The sequence below is a fragment of the Hemibagrus wyckioides genome, linkage group LG03 (assembly GCF_019097595.1).
Source record: "Hemibagrus wyckioides isolate EC202008001 linkage group LG03, SWU_Hwy_1.0, whole genome shotgun sequence".
NCBI classification, from domain to species: domain Eukaryota; kingdom Metazoa; phylum Chordata; class Actinopteri; order Siluriformes; family Bagridae; genus Hemibagrus; species Hemibagrus wyckioides.
The window spans coordinates 5,152,646-5,170,538 of record NC_080712.1 but is presented as its reverse complement, the minus strand read 5'-3'; the positions used below and the strand labels follow the sequence as shown (position 1 = coordinate 5,170,538).

The following is a 17,893-nucleotide window of genomic DNA, read 5'->3' as shown; positions in this document are numbered from 1 at the left end:
CTTTCCTGTTTCATGGTGCACAATGAATGACAATACTTTTAGACAGAAAAAAAGGAAAATGTACCAAAGATCCAAAATATAATAATAATAATAATAATAATAATAATAATAATTATTATTATTATTATTATTATTATTATTATTATTATTATTTCTTTTTCCTTTTTATTTTTTTATTTTCTTTCTTTATTTTTTGCATGAGTAATCTTGAACAAACAGCAAAAAGTTTGAGATGTCATGGGGATGCACTGCTAAATTTTATTCTAATTAAGCTTTCCTATATGTCTCTCTCTCTCACACACACACATACACACACACACATGCATATTAAAGCATGCACACTAATAAGATGATGATGATGACAATGATGATGATTATGATGAGGATGTGTGTGTGTGCGTGTGTGTGTGTTTGTCGTAGGTAAAGGCGAGCAGGGGAAGCCGTACCCGCTAGCCGAGGATGAGTGTGACGACTCTGTGTATAAAGAGAACGGCTTTAACATTTACGTGAGCAACAACATCGCACTGGATCGCTCGCTGCCTGACATCAGACACCCCAAGTGAGTAAAATAAATACATGTATATCTACTCTTTCTCTCTAGGTCACCTGTTTAGTAAATAAAAATGTTATACACAAGTTATACACCTGTTTAAGTTTAGAATACATGAACAGTGTCTATATATTTTATATATTGAATTGATGTTAAGTTCACTGGCTTGCATAAGTATTCACACCCTTGATCCTTTTCATATTATTCAGTGTTATAACCTGGATCTATAATGGATTTAACTGGGATTATGTCATGAATCCTTATATAATAGCCCACAGTGTTGAAGTGGGGGGAATCAGTAGAGTTCAGAAAATTATTTAAAAATTTTTAAAAAATGATTTGTTCAAGTATTCATCCCTAAATGAGTTAATTCACCAGATTCAACTTGTGTGCCATCTCAATATACAGTCATAACTGTAAAACCATTATTATGATGGATTAGGATGGATTATCTTGTTATAGAGGCACCTGTCAAAGCTTGGTGTCTATTAGGCAGCAGTCAACAGTCAACTCTCAGAGTTCTTTGCAAGTTTCTGCTGGGGGTCCGGGCATTCATCTGGCTGTAACTTTGACACGTACCACCTAACTAAACACTGTTGCACACCATGGAGATCGAGGAGCTATCAAAACAAGTCCAGGACAAAGCTCTGGAAAGGCTCTGGAGAAAATAAACTTGTTTATTCCAATATTAAAAACTTGAAAGAATACAGCACAACTACAGTACGGCCTAGAGGAGAGATTTCTATCAAAAGTCAGTGACCAGGTAAAGAGACGATTAATCAGAGAAGCAACTGAAAGCCAATATGCAAAGCCGTATTGATTATTCTTCTTGCTTCGATATTATGTAGATAATGAAATCCCAGTTAGGTTCATTTCTGTCACAGAAGTTTAATCAGGGTGACTGTGCAACGTATGTCAGTCTTGTAACTTGCTGTATATCGCATTTGTATTTACTTACATCTTGAGTCAATAGTGACTAACACGCATCTGGAGCATACGACTGAATAAGTGAGGGCTAATTGCATTTCTTTAAGGTCAAACAATTGTTCTGTAGTAGTCATTAAGATTTAATTGAACGATCTTCCAATCACTAGCTTAGAACGTTAAATACTGACCCTGTTGCAATCACGCTGTAGTTTATTTCACTTATTTGTTTTTCTACTACACATTAATTGGATTTTCACAGTATATAATAACTGCATGCCGGTCACCTCTGTGTGACCTCTGACTCAGAACTGTGAAACAGACCATTATTTTTTACCTGTGAACAAACCAAAGTTACTCATGAAGCTGGTTTTAAATCTCTAGGTCCACAGCATCTCACAATCTAATTGTACCGTGGTTACATAACCTCAAACAAATCTCCAACATGGTGGGAAAATAAGCTGATTGGAAGACTCTATGTTTATCACCAAGTATTTAGTCTGAAACAAGAACGATATTAGGAGTCGATTTAAAACAGTGTCTAACTAAATACATGAGCAGATCATTAAAGTATTGTTTACTTCGTCTGTAGCTTAGAAGCAATGCTCAGATTTTTAATTAGAATTCAGAGATAAGGGTTCAAACTGATCAGTGGACTGAGGTCCTACTGCATGGTTTAATGTTGATAAATCTGGAAGGCAAAAAGGCTCAAAACATTCTTTTTTATCATGATTAGGGAGCCCTTGCTAAAGCATGATAAATGTTTCACATCCCAAGCATCATCAGATGATTATCTCCTAGTACATAATATATAGATCACAACATGTTGGTGGCTGTCTTCACTGCACTGCCCCTTTAAGGATCCCTGTTAGGTCACAATGCAGCAGGAAAAGAAAGTCTTATTCAAGCTACACTGGCTGCCTATTCATTTCCACATTGACTGCAAAGTCCTACTTATGGTATTGAAATCTTTAAACATTTTTAACACTGCTTTATCTTTCTGATCTCAGTAGAGCAGAAGTACAGACTATCCTGGGTGCTTAACTGATGCAGGTTTTGCCCTGAAAAGGTTTGGAATAGATTATAAAAATATATATTTGTGGGGGTTTTGTAGCTCTTGCTTGACTATAAATAGTTTGTTTTACATTTGTTTAGTACATATATCTTATCTTTATATATAAATTTTTCATCTGTAACAGACAGACTTGTATTACTTTGGAACAGATCGCTTTGTTTCACACTCACTCTTTCACTAAATGAGCTCTGTGATGGACTGATCATTAATTGTTCTCAGAGGACTAACCACTCCACACCATTTGCTGCCCATGAAAGCGTTTTTTTCCCCCTACTCATGGAACAAATCCACTTATAACTCATGTAGCCGAGGGTCAAAGAGTTACAGTTCCATCGATAATGAAAGATCCGCTCTGGCTTCTGATGAGACAAGTGGAAATCCTGGGATGGATCAAGAACGGAGTTCAGTCCTACTTTATCTTCAGGAAGGATGGTTTGCTGGCTTTTGAAACACAAAGCACCTTTTGAGACTAGATCACAGCTGTGCTGTTGCAATTCCCAATTCAGGCCTTGTTTCTGGTGCAGGTCTGTTTATTTTCAGGCCCAGTGGATGCGTGCAGCTCTGCATGCTGGATGTGGAACACTGCTTTCCGACTGCCTTTTCAATAGCAGCCCGCAACAGCACTGCAGACTGTTCCACATCTCGTCTCGCTGTGCTGATAAATATCTGAAAAAAACTGATCCAGAAACAGGAGACGGTGCATGAAAATGGCCCACTATTTCATTCAGTAGCTCAGAGCGGAGGCTGGAGTGAGTGTGTGTTACTATGGCAGGTGACACACTAAGAGTAATGCAGCTATAAATTCAGTGTCGCAAACAGCAGGAAAACTGAGACATTTGTCATTCAGTATGCACTGAGCTGCCATTTTATATATCATTACATGCGGGGAAAAAACACACACACAGCAGTGTCCAAATCAGTTTACACATCTAGCTCTATTCAACTAGTTAAAAAGAAAAAAAAATATTAATAATAATGTTAAGAAGAAGAAGAAGAATTGTGTGATAATTAGAAATAAAATTGTGCCTTGATTAGCCACCTCAGATATCCACTGAAATGACTAAAAATGTGGATCGTAGAAGAGGCAGGATGCAAGTGTGTAACATCAGCATGTGGTTTACTGTGGCCAAGCCAGTAATCATCAACATAATCCAAAGCATAGGCAGACAGCATGGAAAAGGGATAATCCATAATCACAACTAAACCAGTGAGGGTCTAAATCAGGAAACACAGAACATGCAAACTAGAAAACAAAGGCTCGGACTTAACGGCAAGGATGCATGGTCGAGACTCTGCGCCCAAACAAACGAAGCTTAGGAAAATTCATTAAAAACTAAACCCAGAGCACATGGATACATTCAGCAACCACACAAATGACAGGACAGCATGCAAAATGTCAATTATGGAGTAAACAATGAAGCATGAAAACATAGCCATTTATGTCCAAGGGACTCTCCCCCTTGAGTAGTGGGCATATGTGAGCTTACTTTTAGGGGTGAGGGCAGTTATTACTATTCTCTGAGTTAATCCTATACTAAAATGGAGACACAGCCTGGAGGCAGCGAAAAAATATTCACAGTGCTGACCAACCTCTACAAGTCAGGGTAATTATGTCAGGGGAATTAACTCCAGAAAGTGCAGGTAGATTGGTTTTTCCTCTCGATTCCATTTTAACATCTCTGATTGCCCTGAGTCAAAAAAGTGCCCATATGCGTGCTGTGTATGCGTTAGGATGTGATTGCCCCCAAGGAAACAGGTTCGGTCTTGATGGAATGCTGCATTGTGGCTCCTGAACTCTGGGACATTAAGGACAACACTGTTTGGGCTCATCAGGAAGATGAGCCCAGTGTAATGCAATGCTGATTTACAACCTGTACATTTACAGCATTTGGCAGGCTCTGTCATCTTCCTATCAGTGCCCCACTTTCTCTTCAGATGTGGTACAATTTGCTGTCTTTACAAACGCTGTGCTTTATTCTTGTCATCCCTCACCATATGTCAATGAGCATGATCACACCTACCCATTAACTTTGTGACTGTCTTTCCATCTTTGAAAGACTTCATCACAGAATACATGCTGCAGTCTCAAAACTGTCATCTCATTCCAATCTCTACAACATTCCTGATTTTGTTTACACCACCTTATAGCTGCATCTGTTATGGCCAAATACTAGGGAAGTGGTAGCTGTTGGTAGATGTTGGACTGCTGATCAGAAGGTTGTGTGTTCAAATCTCAGGAACATCACGCTGCCACTGCTGAGTTCTTGTAGGCCTTCAACTGCTCAGTTATATAAATGTAATACTTTTTGGACAATGGTGTCAGCCAAATGAAATAAAAAACAAATATAATGGACACTTCAAGTCAAGTCAAGAAGCCTTTATTGTCATTTCAACTTTATATAGCTGACGCAGTCAACGTTCCTCCAGAACTCTGATTCTACATAGAACAACATAGAGCTACAAAACAACACAGAGCTAAGGACTGAAAGTTGTCCCAGTCACATAAACAGTACAGGACAGATACACAAAATACATAAAATAGCACTGACCAGTTTACATGAACACCGTATGTGGTTCTTTGCAAGTCTATTGCCTCAACAGTTAACCTGCAAGACCTAAGAGAAATAAACCTGTTCCAATGTTACAGTACCCTAGTGGACTGTGTGGAGGGGAAGAAATCAAATGTCCTGCAAAGAGAAGAGCCCTGACCTCAACCTTACCAAACATATTTGGGATGAACTGAGACACCGACTGCACCCCTGACCTCCTCACTCGACATCACTGGTGAATGGGACCCTCAAAAAGCGCATACTGGTGTGACGGAGAGGTGTCCATAAACATTATAGATTTGACCATATAGTATAACTATGGATCAAGGCCTGAAATTTACATGCAGAGTTTAAGTGTTTGACTTCCTTTTTTTTACCACAAGCAAGTCAATAGTCAGTTAGAGCACACAGACAAGACACTCAGGAGATGTCTAAAGCTTCATAAAAAGTGTGCGAACTTGCTTTAAACTATAGACTGACTTACGTTCAAAACTTCTTGTCCCATTTTTCCCGAAGTACCACAGTCAGACACCGGTCCCATCGTAATATAAATGGTTCAGAAATGTGGAAAGTATAAGGCAGGAAGGGCACTCATGCCTTCAGCTGGAAGTCAGATGAAAGCAACAACAGACAGATTGTCGCCACAGGGATCAGGCAGAGACTCTTCACATTGCACCTAAACCTCTACCTCTGTGTACTGTCTGTCCATGTCTCCCTTGTCAGGCTGGTGGTTAATTGGCTGACGTGGAGCCTCCTTTGACCTAGATTGTGGATTGTGACCTGCTTTTGGTCTCTGTAAATGTTACACACTTCTGTCTATGTGACGCTCCATGCTGTAGAATTATCGCACAGGATAGTCTGATTTTTTTATTATTTTTTGGTTCTCCTCAGAGCGCTTCTGCTCTCCGCCATCAACCTATTTACACATCAGCATATGTTTCCATTACACGTCTACTCACTGGGGTTTGTTTTTGTAATCTACCTTTCAGATAAGCTGTTTCTATTTACCTTTTAATTTACTGTGTGAATATATTAAAGCTAGAGCTCTTTAAGGCTGCTGGTTCTGTGGTTCTGTGGGTGAGCTATAAATAATGGGCCGTGTGTCGGCTTTGTCAGGGCGGTGAATTAGAGACTGGTGTGAGCTGTAAAGCGTTGCTTCATCTGCCACTTCAATCTTTGTTGAAAGTGAATTAAGGCGCAGATTTCTCAGTGCTTTATTAGAGCAGGGGGAGTGACAAGGCTTTTTAAACGGTGATTTATGATTAGAGTTACACTCGGCTCTATTCCCATATACTCCCAAAGTTTTCTGGTGAACAGTGCAGTAGATCTATTCATTACACCAACGACACGGCTTCGCTCAAAGAAACACGTAATTATTTAACGGTTGATGGACCGATCATGTTTTCCAGCATCACGCTTTCTCATCTCTCTCTTTTCCATCAGCTGTAAGCAGAAGCTGTACCTGGAGAATCTCCCCAACACCAGCATCATTATCCCGTTCCATAACGAGGGCTGGAGTTCGCTTCTCCGCACCGTCCACAGCATCGTGAACCGAACTCCAGATCACCTGATTGCTGAGATTGTTCTGGTGGATGACTACAGTGATCGAGGTAAGCTCCTCCACCTCTTACCGCAACTGCTGTGGTTCCTGCGCTATGAGTAGGAGAAAATATGAGAAGTAGCTTGGACTGTCTATAACACACACACTGTGTACAGTGTATGGAAGAACATGCCTGGCTGCTTGTAAATACATAAACATTCCCTGTTGTAATTATGACATTTCAAAAGCCTGTGGAAATTGTGTTTCATGTTTTAGCCAATATAAAGACTAGTTTTGGCGTCGCTGCCAGTCTCATGAGCCTGAAGCTCTCTGAACAGGTTTTTGACCTGAAGGGATAAAAAACAAAAGAACAATGAACAAAATAATTATGAGTTTACAGAGAGGTCAGCTGTAATTCTGTTACCTTCTGCTGAAGCATACAGAGAGCCATTTGGCACTGCTGGTTTTCAAAGTTTTGTCTCCCCGATTACTTTTCTCTGATTAAATTGTTAACGATGAATGTAATCTTTGTGCTATAAAAACATTTGATTCTCTCCGGCTGAAAAGTGAACCGAACAGGTAGAATCGTTAAAAACTATATCTCTATAAATTGAAAAATGGACCGGGAGAACGTTCAGATCAGCAATAAATTAACATAATGTGTATTAGCATGAAGGTGTTGCCACTAGAAAACCTTTAATGCTCCTTCATACAGATTGAAGCGGTTTCTGGAACCGTACCAGAGCTATGAGCACTGTTTGTTTGAAAGAGCTTCCCTCAGTTGGTGTATTAATGACATTTCACTCCTAAATCTCCCATAATGTTCAGGAGATCTGTTGTATGTGTAGATCATATCATAAGATTCTCATCCTCATCAAACCACTCAGTGATCCATCATGCCGTGTAAGAGGGGGCGGGGTCAACCAGGAAGAGACCACTCAGAGAGAATAGAAATGTTTCATCACAGGAAAAAGGTGATCAGGAACGTAGGTGTCAGGAACAGCTGGACAGTTCCCTGCCAGGCCCAGAGAGGGCGCTGGAAGGTGAACCTTGGAAGCCTGCTTCTTTGTGTGTCTTTTGTTACGCCCTTCCTATTGTTCCTATCCTGATTGTGTCACCTGTATCCCATTAGCCCTAATGTCTACCCCTATAAATAGGGATCCTTGTGTTTGTGTCCTTGTCCATGATTGTTATCTGTACCGTGGTTTCTGTTGGGGTTTTGTTTGCTAGTTTCCATGTCCAAGCTAAGGTCTAGGTTTTGTTTAGTTTAGTTTAGTTAACCACGCCATGTCTAGTGTTACGTTTGTTTCCCTATGTTGCGTCTTAAATGTAATAAAAGCAGTGCTTCGCTGAATCCTGCGCATGGGTCTCATTACACCGTGTGCTGGCGTGCGCACACACACCACGGGCGTCTGGGGTCGAGCCCCGCATAGGGCGGGGGTCCCAGACGTTACAGAATCATGGACCATCTCTGAGACCCAGCGGGATTCCCAGCTAGTTCCTGTCTTCGGTAAGGGTTTGCAGTCTGCTGGCTAGAGCCCTGGATAACCGGTGGATGGCATCCGGCGGATCCTTTTCCCCGTTTCCCCAGGGAGGTGTCCCCATCTTCGTTATGGTCGAGGACGTCGCTCCCCCAGGGAATTTACAAGGAGGACGTCACTCGACTTCAGGCCATGGGGGACACCCCCTTTTTATCGGTCCCACTGGAGGCGGGCTTCCACCACCTTGTCAGCCGGGGACGCCGCTCCGCGATGGAGTTTCCGTGGAGGACGTCGCTTGGCACCACGGGTGGAAGACGCTTCCCTCCCGTTTCTTTCCAGGGCCAGATGTCAACTTACCCCTGGGACCTGGGGCATCGCCGTAGACTGCATTTATGAACTACATCAGGCCTTGCGTCTCCCCTCTATGAACTACATCTTCCGCCTACTCCTGAGGCGTCCCCTAGGCGGAGGTTGGGCGCTTCGGGAGCTGCGCCTTAGAGGAGGGGGTTATGTCAGGAACAGCTGGACAGTTCCCTGCCAGGCCCAGAGAGGGCGCTGGAAGGTGAACCTTGGAAGCCTGCTTCTTTGTGTGTCTTTTGTTACGCCCTTCCTATTGTTCCTATCCTGATTGTCACCTGTATCCCATTAGCCCTAATGTCTACCCCTATAAATAGGGATCCTTGTGTTTGTGTCCTGGTCCATGATTGTTATCTGTACCGTGGTTTCTGTTGGGGATTTTGTTTGCTAGGTTCCATGTCCAAGCTAAGGTCTAGGTTTTGTTTAGTTTAGTTTAGTTTAGTTAACCACGCCATGTCTAGTGTTGGGTTTGTTTCCCTATGTCGCGTCTTAAATGTAATAAAAGCAGTGCTTCGCTGAATCCTGCGCATGGGTCTCATTACACCGTGTGCTGGCGTGCGCACACACACCACGGGCGTCTGGGGTCGAGCCCCGCATAGGGCGGGGGTCCCAGACGTTACAGTAGGGCACAAACCGTGCCTGCATGATGAAATAAAGCATAGCAGAGACAGTTTTTTTTTTTCTTCATTCCTGTCTGCAGATGTGGTTGTAATGAGTAATAGATGCTTAATGTGCAGTGTATCATCCAGTATATGACATATCACAGTTCCTTCTCCAAGAACTCCTTAATATATTGCATTCTAATTTATTGAACCGGACTTATGTGTGATAACTTTATTCATTTCTTCATTTTTATTTCTATTAGGTTGTGTGTGTTACACGTGAATCTGTAGAGAGATTATTCAGAAAGAAATGCACAGACACACCCAAGTGATTATCCACAGAACAAGGGATAAAGACCCTAAAGACGCATCTAAACCAGATTTAAATATTATTCCTGAACTAATTCAGCAGGTCTGAGGTCATTTTGTATATGACAAGCTCTCCCAATCCAACCATTTGTAAATACTTTTCTAAAAAATTCACCCTAAAAAATTTATTCCTTATTTATATTATAAAAAACAGTCAGTAATTGCTTAATTATATCATGTGTTTTAGGGTGAAAAAGATCAGAAAAACAAGATCAGATCTGATGAAATCATTTCAAACAATGAGTTGACTCCAGACAAAATATGAATAGTCTTAACATTCTTATAAATCGCTGAAATGTCAGTCTCCATTAACTTTACCATTAATGGATATATATATATATATATATATATATATATATATATATATATATATATATTTATAACTCAGAAACCCCCTATACACAGAAGCCACAGAGTTGATCCACAGCTGGCAGGTGTCACACTGTCCTTATCTAGACAGCACCTCTAAGGAAGGCTGTCCTGAGCCATCAATTACAGATAGAGAGAGACAGACAGACTGAGAGAGGGAGAGAGGGAGAGCGAGTGAGCGCTTGTTAGTATACAGTGTGGGAAGGCACTGACTGACAGACTGTCAGAATGTCACCCCATTCCCTTCATACTAGTGTGATTGATTTTCCTCTGACTTCCTTTTTCTTTTCAGCGCTCACTGTGTAGGTCATTGTTTAATCATCACACACAAATGGGAAAGGGGTCAAAAAAGACAACGACGTGTCTATTCGTCTTTACAGTATTGTGTTGTTGAGACACTTTTTTTTCTTTAGTTATTTTGTATATCATTCTGGGAATATCTTTCCAGACAGATAAAATACAAAAAAAGGGAAAAAATATATACAGTTGAACCTCAGCAAACGAATGCCCTCCCTTATGAATTTCCACCTGAATTGTAATCTGCAAGATGTTTGCATCGATATATGAAGCAATAACTGAACACCGGCTAAGTCAGGCGTACATCCGGGAGCCGTTCAAAACTTGTTAGCGTCAATGGAAAGCCAAGCGAAGCCAACTGAAGCGAGTTTACAAATTCTTTTTCAGTCAGAGAAAGCTGTTTGGAAAGAGTCAACCCACGATACCAACGTTGCCTTCGACATGCATTCAAAAGCTAGGTGATTTTATTGTTGACAGATTGGTGACGTGATCCGTTCTATTTTTAGCCCAAGCTTAGTGGAACCACTTCCTGTGAGGAGCCTTGACATGGAATGCTTGGCTTGGGTCAGTTCTTTGTAGGCAGCCATACAGTTTCCATACGCTTCGTATTGGGAATATTGGTGATATTTTTGGGCATCTGGAACGGATTATCTACATTTACATTATTTCTTATGGGGGAATTTGTTTTCCAGCACAGATTCCTCCAGAACAAATTAAGTTCCACTGTAGTATTATATATACTTTTATATTTATTTTTTATTTTTAGTTCACAATGCACAGCATATACAGATATGAGATTTCAAATCATAAGGTGGAAGAGAATATATCAGTAAAGCGACATTAAGTTCCACTATTAACTTTTAACAGTAAAAAGAAAATCATTAAAAATAGTCATCTTTGTTTATAGTTAAATCAAATATTGATACAGGACACTGAAGCAAGGAGCACATTAAATGATTTTATTTCTGTTGTATTTACTGTTAAAGTACAATAAAACTAAAAGGAGGAGGATTTTCTTTGGGAGCAGATACAATCAGGGTTAGATCATCACTCAGCCACACTGCATAAAAAGTAATATTAAAATGACAGCATTTTATTAGAGTCCTATTAAACTTCCCCTTTCTACTACTTTAAGCTTTTCAGGTAAATTTTTTGTAGCATCTGCCTCACTGTTTTATCCACCACACAGACCAGTCCACGTCCCCAGCAACTACAGCCAGTTAACTAGTCGAAGCAACAGGTTTACCGAACGTTGGGCACCAGAGGGATCATGGTGAGATAGAAATAATAATAATAATAATAATAATAATAATAATAATAATAATAATAATAATAATAACAACAACAACAACAACAACAACAATAATAATAATAATAATAATAAAAATGAAATGACTGCATCATACCAGCTTTTGAATAATAAAATATTGTGAATTCAGAAGCAAACATGCCATTCGTTAAGTTTTTTTGTTTGTTTTTAATAATAATAAAAAATAATAATGTCAGATTTTGAACTTATTTTATTAACAGATTCTGGAGAATGTTTTGGAGTTCAAAAAAGTCTGCTCTAACATTTACAGCACATCTTGTTGAAAGCCAGTATGTCCTGCAGTGCAATCAGCATTTTAGGATTCAGGCTGATAAAGGATTAATAAATTTAGGTTTTATCAGAAATAAGTCTGTGCACAAGCGGCTTTATTGCAGAGAGAAGTGCAGCTCAGTGGGTAGGGTGTTGACCTGATGATTAGAAGGCTGTGAGGTGAAACCTCAGCACTGCTGGACCTCATTGTTTGGGTTCATGAGCAAGAACTTTAATTGTTTAGTTGTGTCATGTTTGAACTGTAAGTCATTCTGGGAAAAAAAATGTAAATGCAGATTATAGATACGAGTGATAGCAGCTCCTATCATGTAGCCTGACGTGACAACACCTGAGGAGGAACAGACGGCATTCACACATCGCCCTGACCCACGCAACTACTGTTCACATGAAACTTTCTCCACCTTGGCCTTTAAAGCTCTCTTTTAAATTTTGTCTTCTACCAAAGAGACACGCAACTGCGACCTGAACTTTATGATATTGTGCTTGGTTGGACATTTTAAAAGGTGAAACGTTCAGAAATACCTAATCTGAAACAGTCATGCCGAACTAGCGCATTGCTCTCATTAAATCTCTCATTATACTCGGGCTGCAAACTGAATTCGTTCCATTCGGCTCTAGGTAATTGTCCAGTAATGAAATGTCCTCTTTACTGAATCTCACTGTGTCGTTCAGGGATGATGGCCACAATTTACCCCAGAAATTCTCTTTTATGCTCAATAGTCTCATCTATTTAAATGTTAGATGGATATAAAAGCCTACACATCGCCACTAATATGCATAATTTAATTAGAATTGTCAATGGGTACTTCACCTTAACTTCAAACCACATCACTGGTGAACACTTGATTCTAGCTAGTGTTGATTAATGTTCTATAACTGCGGCTCTGACAGTGGTGCAGCTGCAAATCACTGGTTCATATTCATGTAATATATTATTGTAATATATTAGTGTTTCTGCAGTGGGAACATGCACAGGGACTTGTACGGAAGATTTTATGTTTAGATTTATTAAAAGTGTGCGGTTATTGATGCAGTCAAGGAGATGCTTATTTAACCTTTCGTACCAGTACACGGGCGTGTGGATATTTTCAATCAGAATTAAAAAAAAATGAATAATTTTCTGGCTGTGAGTCTGATATAAAATGATCCAGGACTCTGTTGGCTTTTAGACGTGTGTTTTTCCCTCTGTTAGATAACCTTACACAGAATATCAGTGATCGAAGATAAACACTTTCAAATTTTAGAAGAAGCTCTTGGGGTGTGAAAAATATACTAACCATTTTATTTTAAACTTTTCTATGAATATATTACCCCTAGGGAAAAACAGAAATATTTATGAAACACTACAAAGTCCTGAGTGTCTACTTTCATATGAGCTTCATGTTAAGCACCGCTGTGGAGTGGAACATAACAAAGACATTCAATGCTCAACATGGACTCGACAAAAACAGACACAAATTCTATTGTTGGCTTCAGGGGAAAGGTTTAGAGGAATTTACACTTTGCAGGTTTTTCTTTTTTACATGATGTCTTATCAACATCCAGGGAGAGACAAAAGCGAGGCTGGAGATGGAATGTAACTGAGAACAGGAAGCATTTAAATGCTAACTAAAAATGGGTGATGTGTTGGGCTCAAGTTGTTATTTAAATTGGCAAATTGATGTGCTATAAATCACTAAATAGGTTCTTCTTTTATAGGAAATTTATCATCTTTTGGGTGGTAATTGATTATATTCCTGTAACAGCACACACTGTGTTTTATTCCTTACTCATGAAAGATCTTCATCCTGACTCTTTTGTTTTTCATTTCAAACCGAAACCCATTTGCTGTGATTTCATACTCTAAACAGATACCTTAAACATGTTTGAGCAGATTGTCTAATTCAGAGGATAATATATCAGGAGGAGATGAGCACCTGATTTCATACTGTTTGTGTTTCCACATTAAAATAGCAGAATGTGTGCGGATTATTGATTAGCCTTCGTTTGCCCTTTTAGCTGCAGCAGTAGGCATTAATTTGTGTGCTGTTATGGATTCTCTGATTATTCCTTCATAAGCACAAGCAGGATACCTACGTAAATGCACTGTATGAACCACACACACACACACACACGCAGCATGACAGTGAGCGATTGCCTTTTCATTGCTGTGCGATTTGCACATATGACAGCAGTGAATCTTGCAGCCCGGCCATGTTTCCTGCCCCGGACGTCCTTGACTCACAAATGAAAAGAATTGCCGAATGATAAAATGAGCTTTTCAAGAGATGCAGTCACGCAATGCTGTTGTGACAAAGACAGCAGGAATTCAGGTGATTTGCTCCCCGAGACACGTTGAGTGGCTCACAATTAAAGACAGCGTAATTATTACAATCAGGCCAGCTGGGGCTGAAAGCTGACACCTGCACAATGTGAGTCACTTCACTTTTTCAAGAGTCACCGAAAGAGAGTCTTGTTCAATGGCTTTCTTTATCAACAGCTCCTGGAAAGTACATGGCAAAATATACATTATTTGAAGGCACAGCGGGAGATTAATGAAAAATTTACATTTGAGACATTTCACTTTCTCAAAGGTGCTTCTAAAGAAATAACAAGGTTAGCAAATGTTAGCCATAAAGCAGCTCTTCGAGAAGCTCCACTCAAAACCGGATGTCATTATTAGCTCTGGAGGAAAAAAAACAACAGGACTTCTGAGCAATAATAGACTAGGAACTAATGTGTTGTATGCCAGATCAGGATCAAGCAGGTCGATGTGTCTAAGCAAAATATTCCAGTCAGTATTTGGCCCGAGTATCTGCTTGGAACTGAGGTTTTACATGAAGAGATTTAATAAAGAGAGAAATAAATAGTTTTGTCTTGATCTATCGATTGGATGAACGACTGAATCTACTGAAAATGAACACTCTGGGGCTCTAAAATCAAACACTATTTAATTCATTAAAAGTGAAAACTGATGTATGACCATGAAAGGTCCAGCACGTCCAGCATTCATTCCACACTTAATAATATCTTTCATTTTATTTAAATAAGAGCATTACTGTGTCTATATGATCTCTGTGATCTTAATCAAAGTTAATATCGTAAGTAAACAGGCAAAGTATGACTGCATCTAGATTTGTATTATAGTCGGTTATAGAAAAACCATAATAGTGGCGCCTTTTAATGATGATTTAAACACGAATGCAAGTAATCATGATTTGATTATCCACATCAGTGTTGATGTAAAAGTCACTCATAGAATTTAGCAAACATGAGTCTCATCATCGCTTGCATGAGATGCTCACAGATGCTCAGGTTTGGCTAATGGGCAAAATAACGTTTCTTGATGCGCCCCTCCAAGTCATTGTATTCAGGTGTTGTTTTTCAGGGGTTGAGGAACTCTTAATGCTTCAGCTTTATACCAAGACAATTTTGGACAATTTCATGCTTTGTGGGAACAGTTTGGGGATGAACCCCTTCCTGTTCCAACATGACTATACACCAGTGCACAAAGCAAGGTCCATATAGACATGGATGAGTGAGTTTGGTGTGGAGGAACTTGACTGGCCTGCACAGAGTCCTGACCTCAACCCCATAGAACACCTTTGGGGTGAATTAGAGCGGAGACTGTGAGCCAGGCCTTCTCATCCTACATCAGTGTCTGACCTCACAAATGTGCTTCTAGAGGAATGGTCAAAAATTCCCATAAACACACTCCTAAACCTTGTGGAAAGTCTTCCCAGAAGAGTTGAAGCTGTTATAGCTGTAAAGGGCGGGACAACTCCATATTACATTCATGTGCATGTAAAGGCAGACGTCCCAGTTTTGTCATGTCTCGCAGTTTATTTTAATAATAGATATCTTTTATGACAATATTGATATTATATGGTCTTCAAAAATCACATTCACACCACAATAAAAGTTTTCCTGTTGCTCCATTCAGGAGCACCAACTGAATCTATTAGGCTCATGTCCATTTCTCTCTAGCACCTAATCAACAGCTTGATCTAAGCATAACATTCACCACACGAGGAAATCACACTTAGATATCAAGCTAGCCATTAAAACATGTTTAGACAGACCGACTGTTTTACAGCTTTGTTTTTAAACTGGCTCTCCTGATCTGTGGAGTAACTGTGAAGCTAAGAAAGTTCCAACAAACACTTCTGCATCTTTCAGTGAAATGTGTTTATTAAATCCTTATTCCAGCCATTATTTGTGGCTGAATTCAGGCATCTAACAGCTTATGTTAGTTTATAGTATTCATAGTATTAGTATTTTGTTGATTATGTATTATTCTTATTACATAATTAGATGCTGTACCATTTATAAGCATTTCTTTAAGGAGAAGCCTACATGTATAAATGAATCACCTGCTGCAGGATGAGAATTGAAGGTTTAGTGTGTTTGGTGGTCTGGAGACTGAGCTTGACACGAGTGCTGTCTTCACACGGTTAGTGCACTAAAGCAGATAAGCCGTCTGAAGATGTCCTTGGCTGTTCTGCTGTCTCTGCAAGGCTTCCTGGGAAGGGGTGGCAAAGGCCAGAAGCTCTCAGAGAGGCCCAAGATGGGATTGATTGGAGAGTGTAAAAGAGACAGTGATGGACTGTTTGGCGCTTCAGCTCCCCTGTGGCATCGGAGGTTAAAGCAAAATCGAATCCTGTCATTGCCTGGCCTCAGAAATACTGTCAATAGGCATAAGCGCCTGACTTTCCAATTGAATTCTGGGAAGAGTCTCTGTACGGTGCACCAAGACCGGCTGGAATCAGCTCTATAACACAGTCTCTCCATCCTCCACACACCCACTCTCACACACAGACACACACACAGACACACACACTACATATCACAGATTTTCATCTGGACAGGGTTTTGTGTGTGTCAGGGAAAGTGAGCTCCAAAACTTCCATTTCATACACAGGAAATTAAAAAAAGAAAAGGAAACCTTTTTAAAGTGCTGGCAAAGGATCTTGTGTATCAGAAGTACTTTGAGAAGCTCTTGCAGTTTCAGTGACATGGTGAGGTTGACAGGAAGATCATAAATAACTTTCTCAGCCCTTATGACTTTAGACTTCAAGATGTCTTTTGCCTTTTTTTTTTTTTAAATTCACTTGACCATATGGCTTTTTGTTCCTCTGGAAAGAAACCCTCACACACTCGTCCTTATATACACAGATGGTATGTTAACTCTCCAAAGCTCTTACGGTCCAATCTGCCCACCTCTGTGCCCTGTGGAGAGTCACTGGTGGAAACGGCTATTTTGAAGCTTTCTTGGCTAATAAAAGCTTAATTAGAGAACGAGGCTAAAGTGCTCATGCTTGCACGGTTCAGCCCATCTGCCTCCATGGATACGCGATGAGGACCACACGAGGATCAGCAGAACTGTATCAGATGCCTCTCTCAACCTTGACAACTCCTGCATAGTTCCCGCTACACCGTGTCCTAGTTCTAGTAATACTGGGACTCGTTTATTCGTTGTGTGTAAATGTTTACGAAAAACAAACTGAGCCCTCCAGATCTCCATGCCACATTTTATTTACACTTATAGGCAAGCTCTATAAAAGATCACAGAAAGTTGAAATTTGGCAAAACGACAACCGATCAGTGAAAGAACGCCTCGTAAACGTGTCACGAGCTAAATCATTCAGTAATGTACCTCAGACGTCGCAGCGCTTCAGCTACCATTAGCACTTCCTCCTTTTATTGGGCACCATTACTTTTGTCCAAAATAAAAGTCTGTAGTCTTGATGCCTTTGCTGTAGATTGGTTTCTTTCAAATCATTAATAAGAAATGAGTATAATGCATGTAGAAACTCTTCAACAGTTTATGATTTAATCCGAGTATTCGAGGTTCACTTTAGTCTCCTTATACACTATAGTCTCTCCTTATACACTTATAGTCTCTCCTTATACACTTATAGTTTCTCCTTATACACTTATAGTCTCTCCTTATACACTTATAGTTTCTCCTTATACACTTATAGTCTCTCCTTATACACTTATAGTTTCTCCTTATACACTTATAGTCTCTCCTTATACACTTATAGTTTCTCCTTATACACTTATAGTCTCTCCTTATACACTTATAGTCTCTCCTTATACACTTATAGTTTCTCCTTATACACTTATAGTCTCTCCTTATACACTTATAGTTTCTCCTTATACACTTATAGTCTCTCCTTATACACTTATAGTCTCTCA

At 39.9% G+C, this 17,893-nt stretch overlaps 1 protein-coding gene across 2 annotated transcripts in view; it reads left to right on the top strand.

Moving 5' to 3' along the window:
- The window catches only part of LOC131345546 (polypeptide N-acetylgalactosaminyltransferase-like 6), a 255,043-nt gene that overhangs the window by 53,164 nt on the left and 183,986 nt on the right, over positions 1–17,893 (top strand). For both annotated transcript variants that reach the window (XM_058378475.1, XM_058378468.1), the window contains 2 exons: positions 421–559; positions 6,542–6,708. In XM_058378475.1, the coding sequence (XP_058234458.1) occupies positions 421–559; positions 6,542–6,708 (306 nt within the window). The remainder of the gene's footprint in view (positions 1–420; positions 560–6,541; positions 6,709–17,893) is intronic.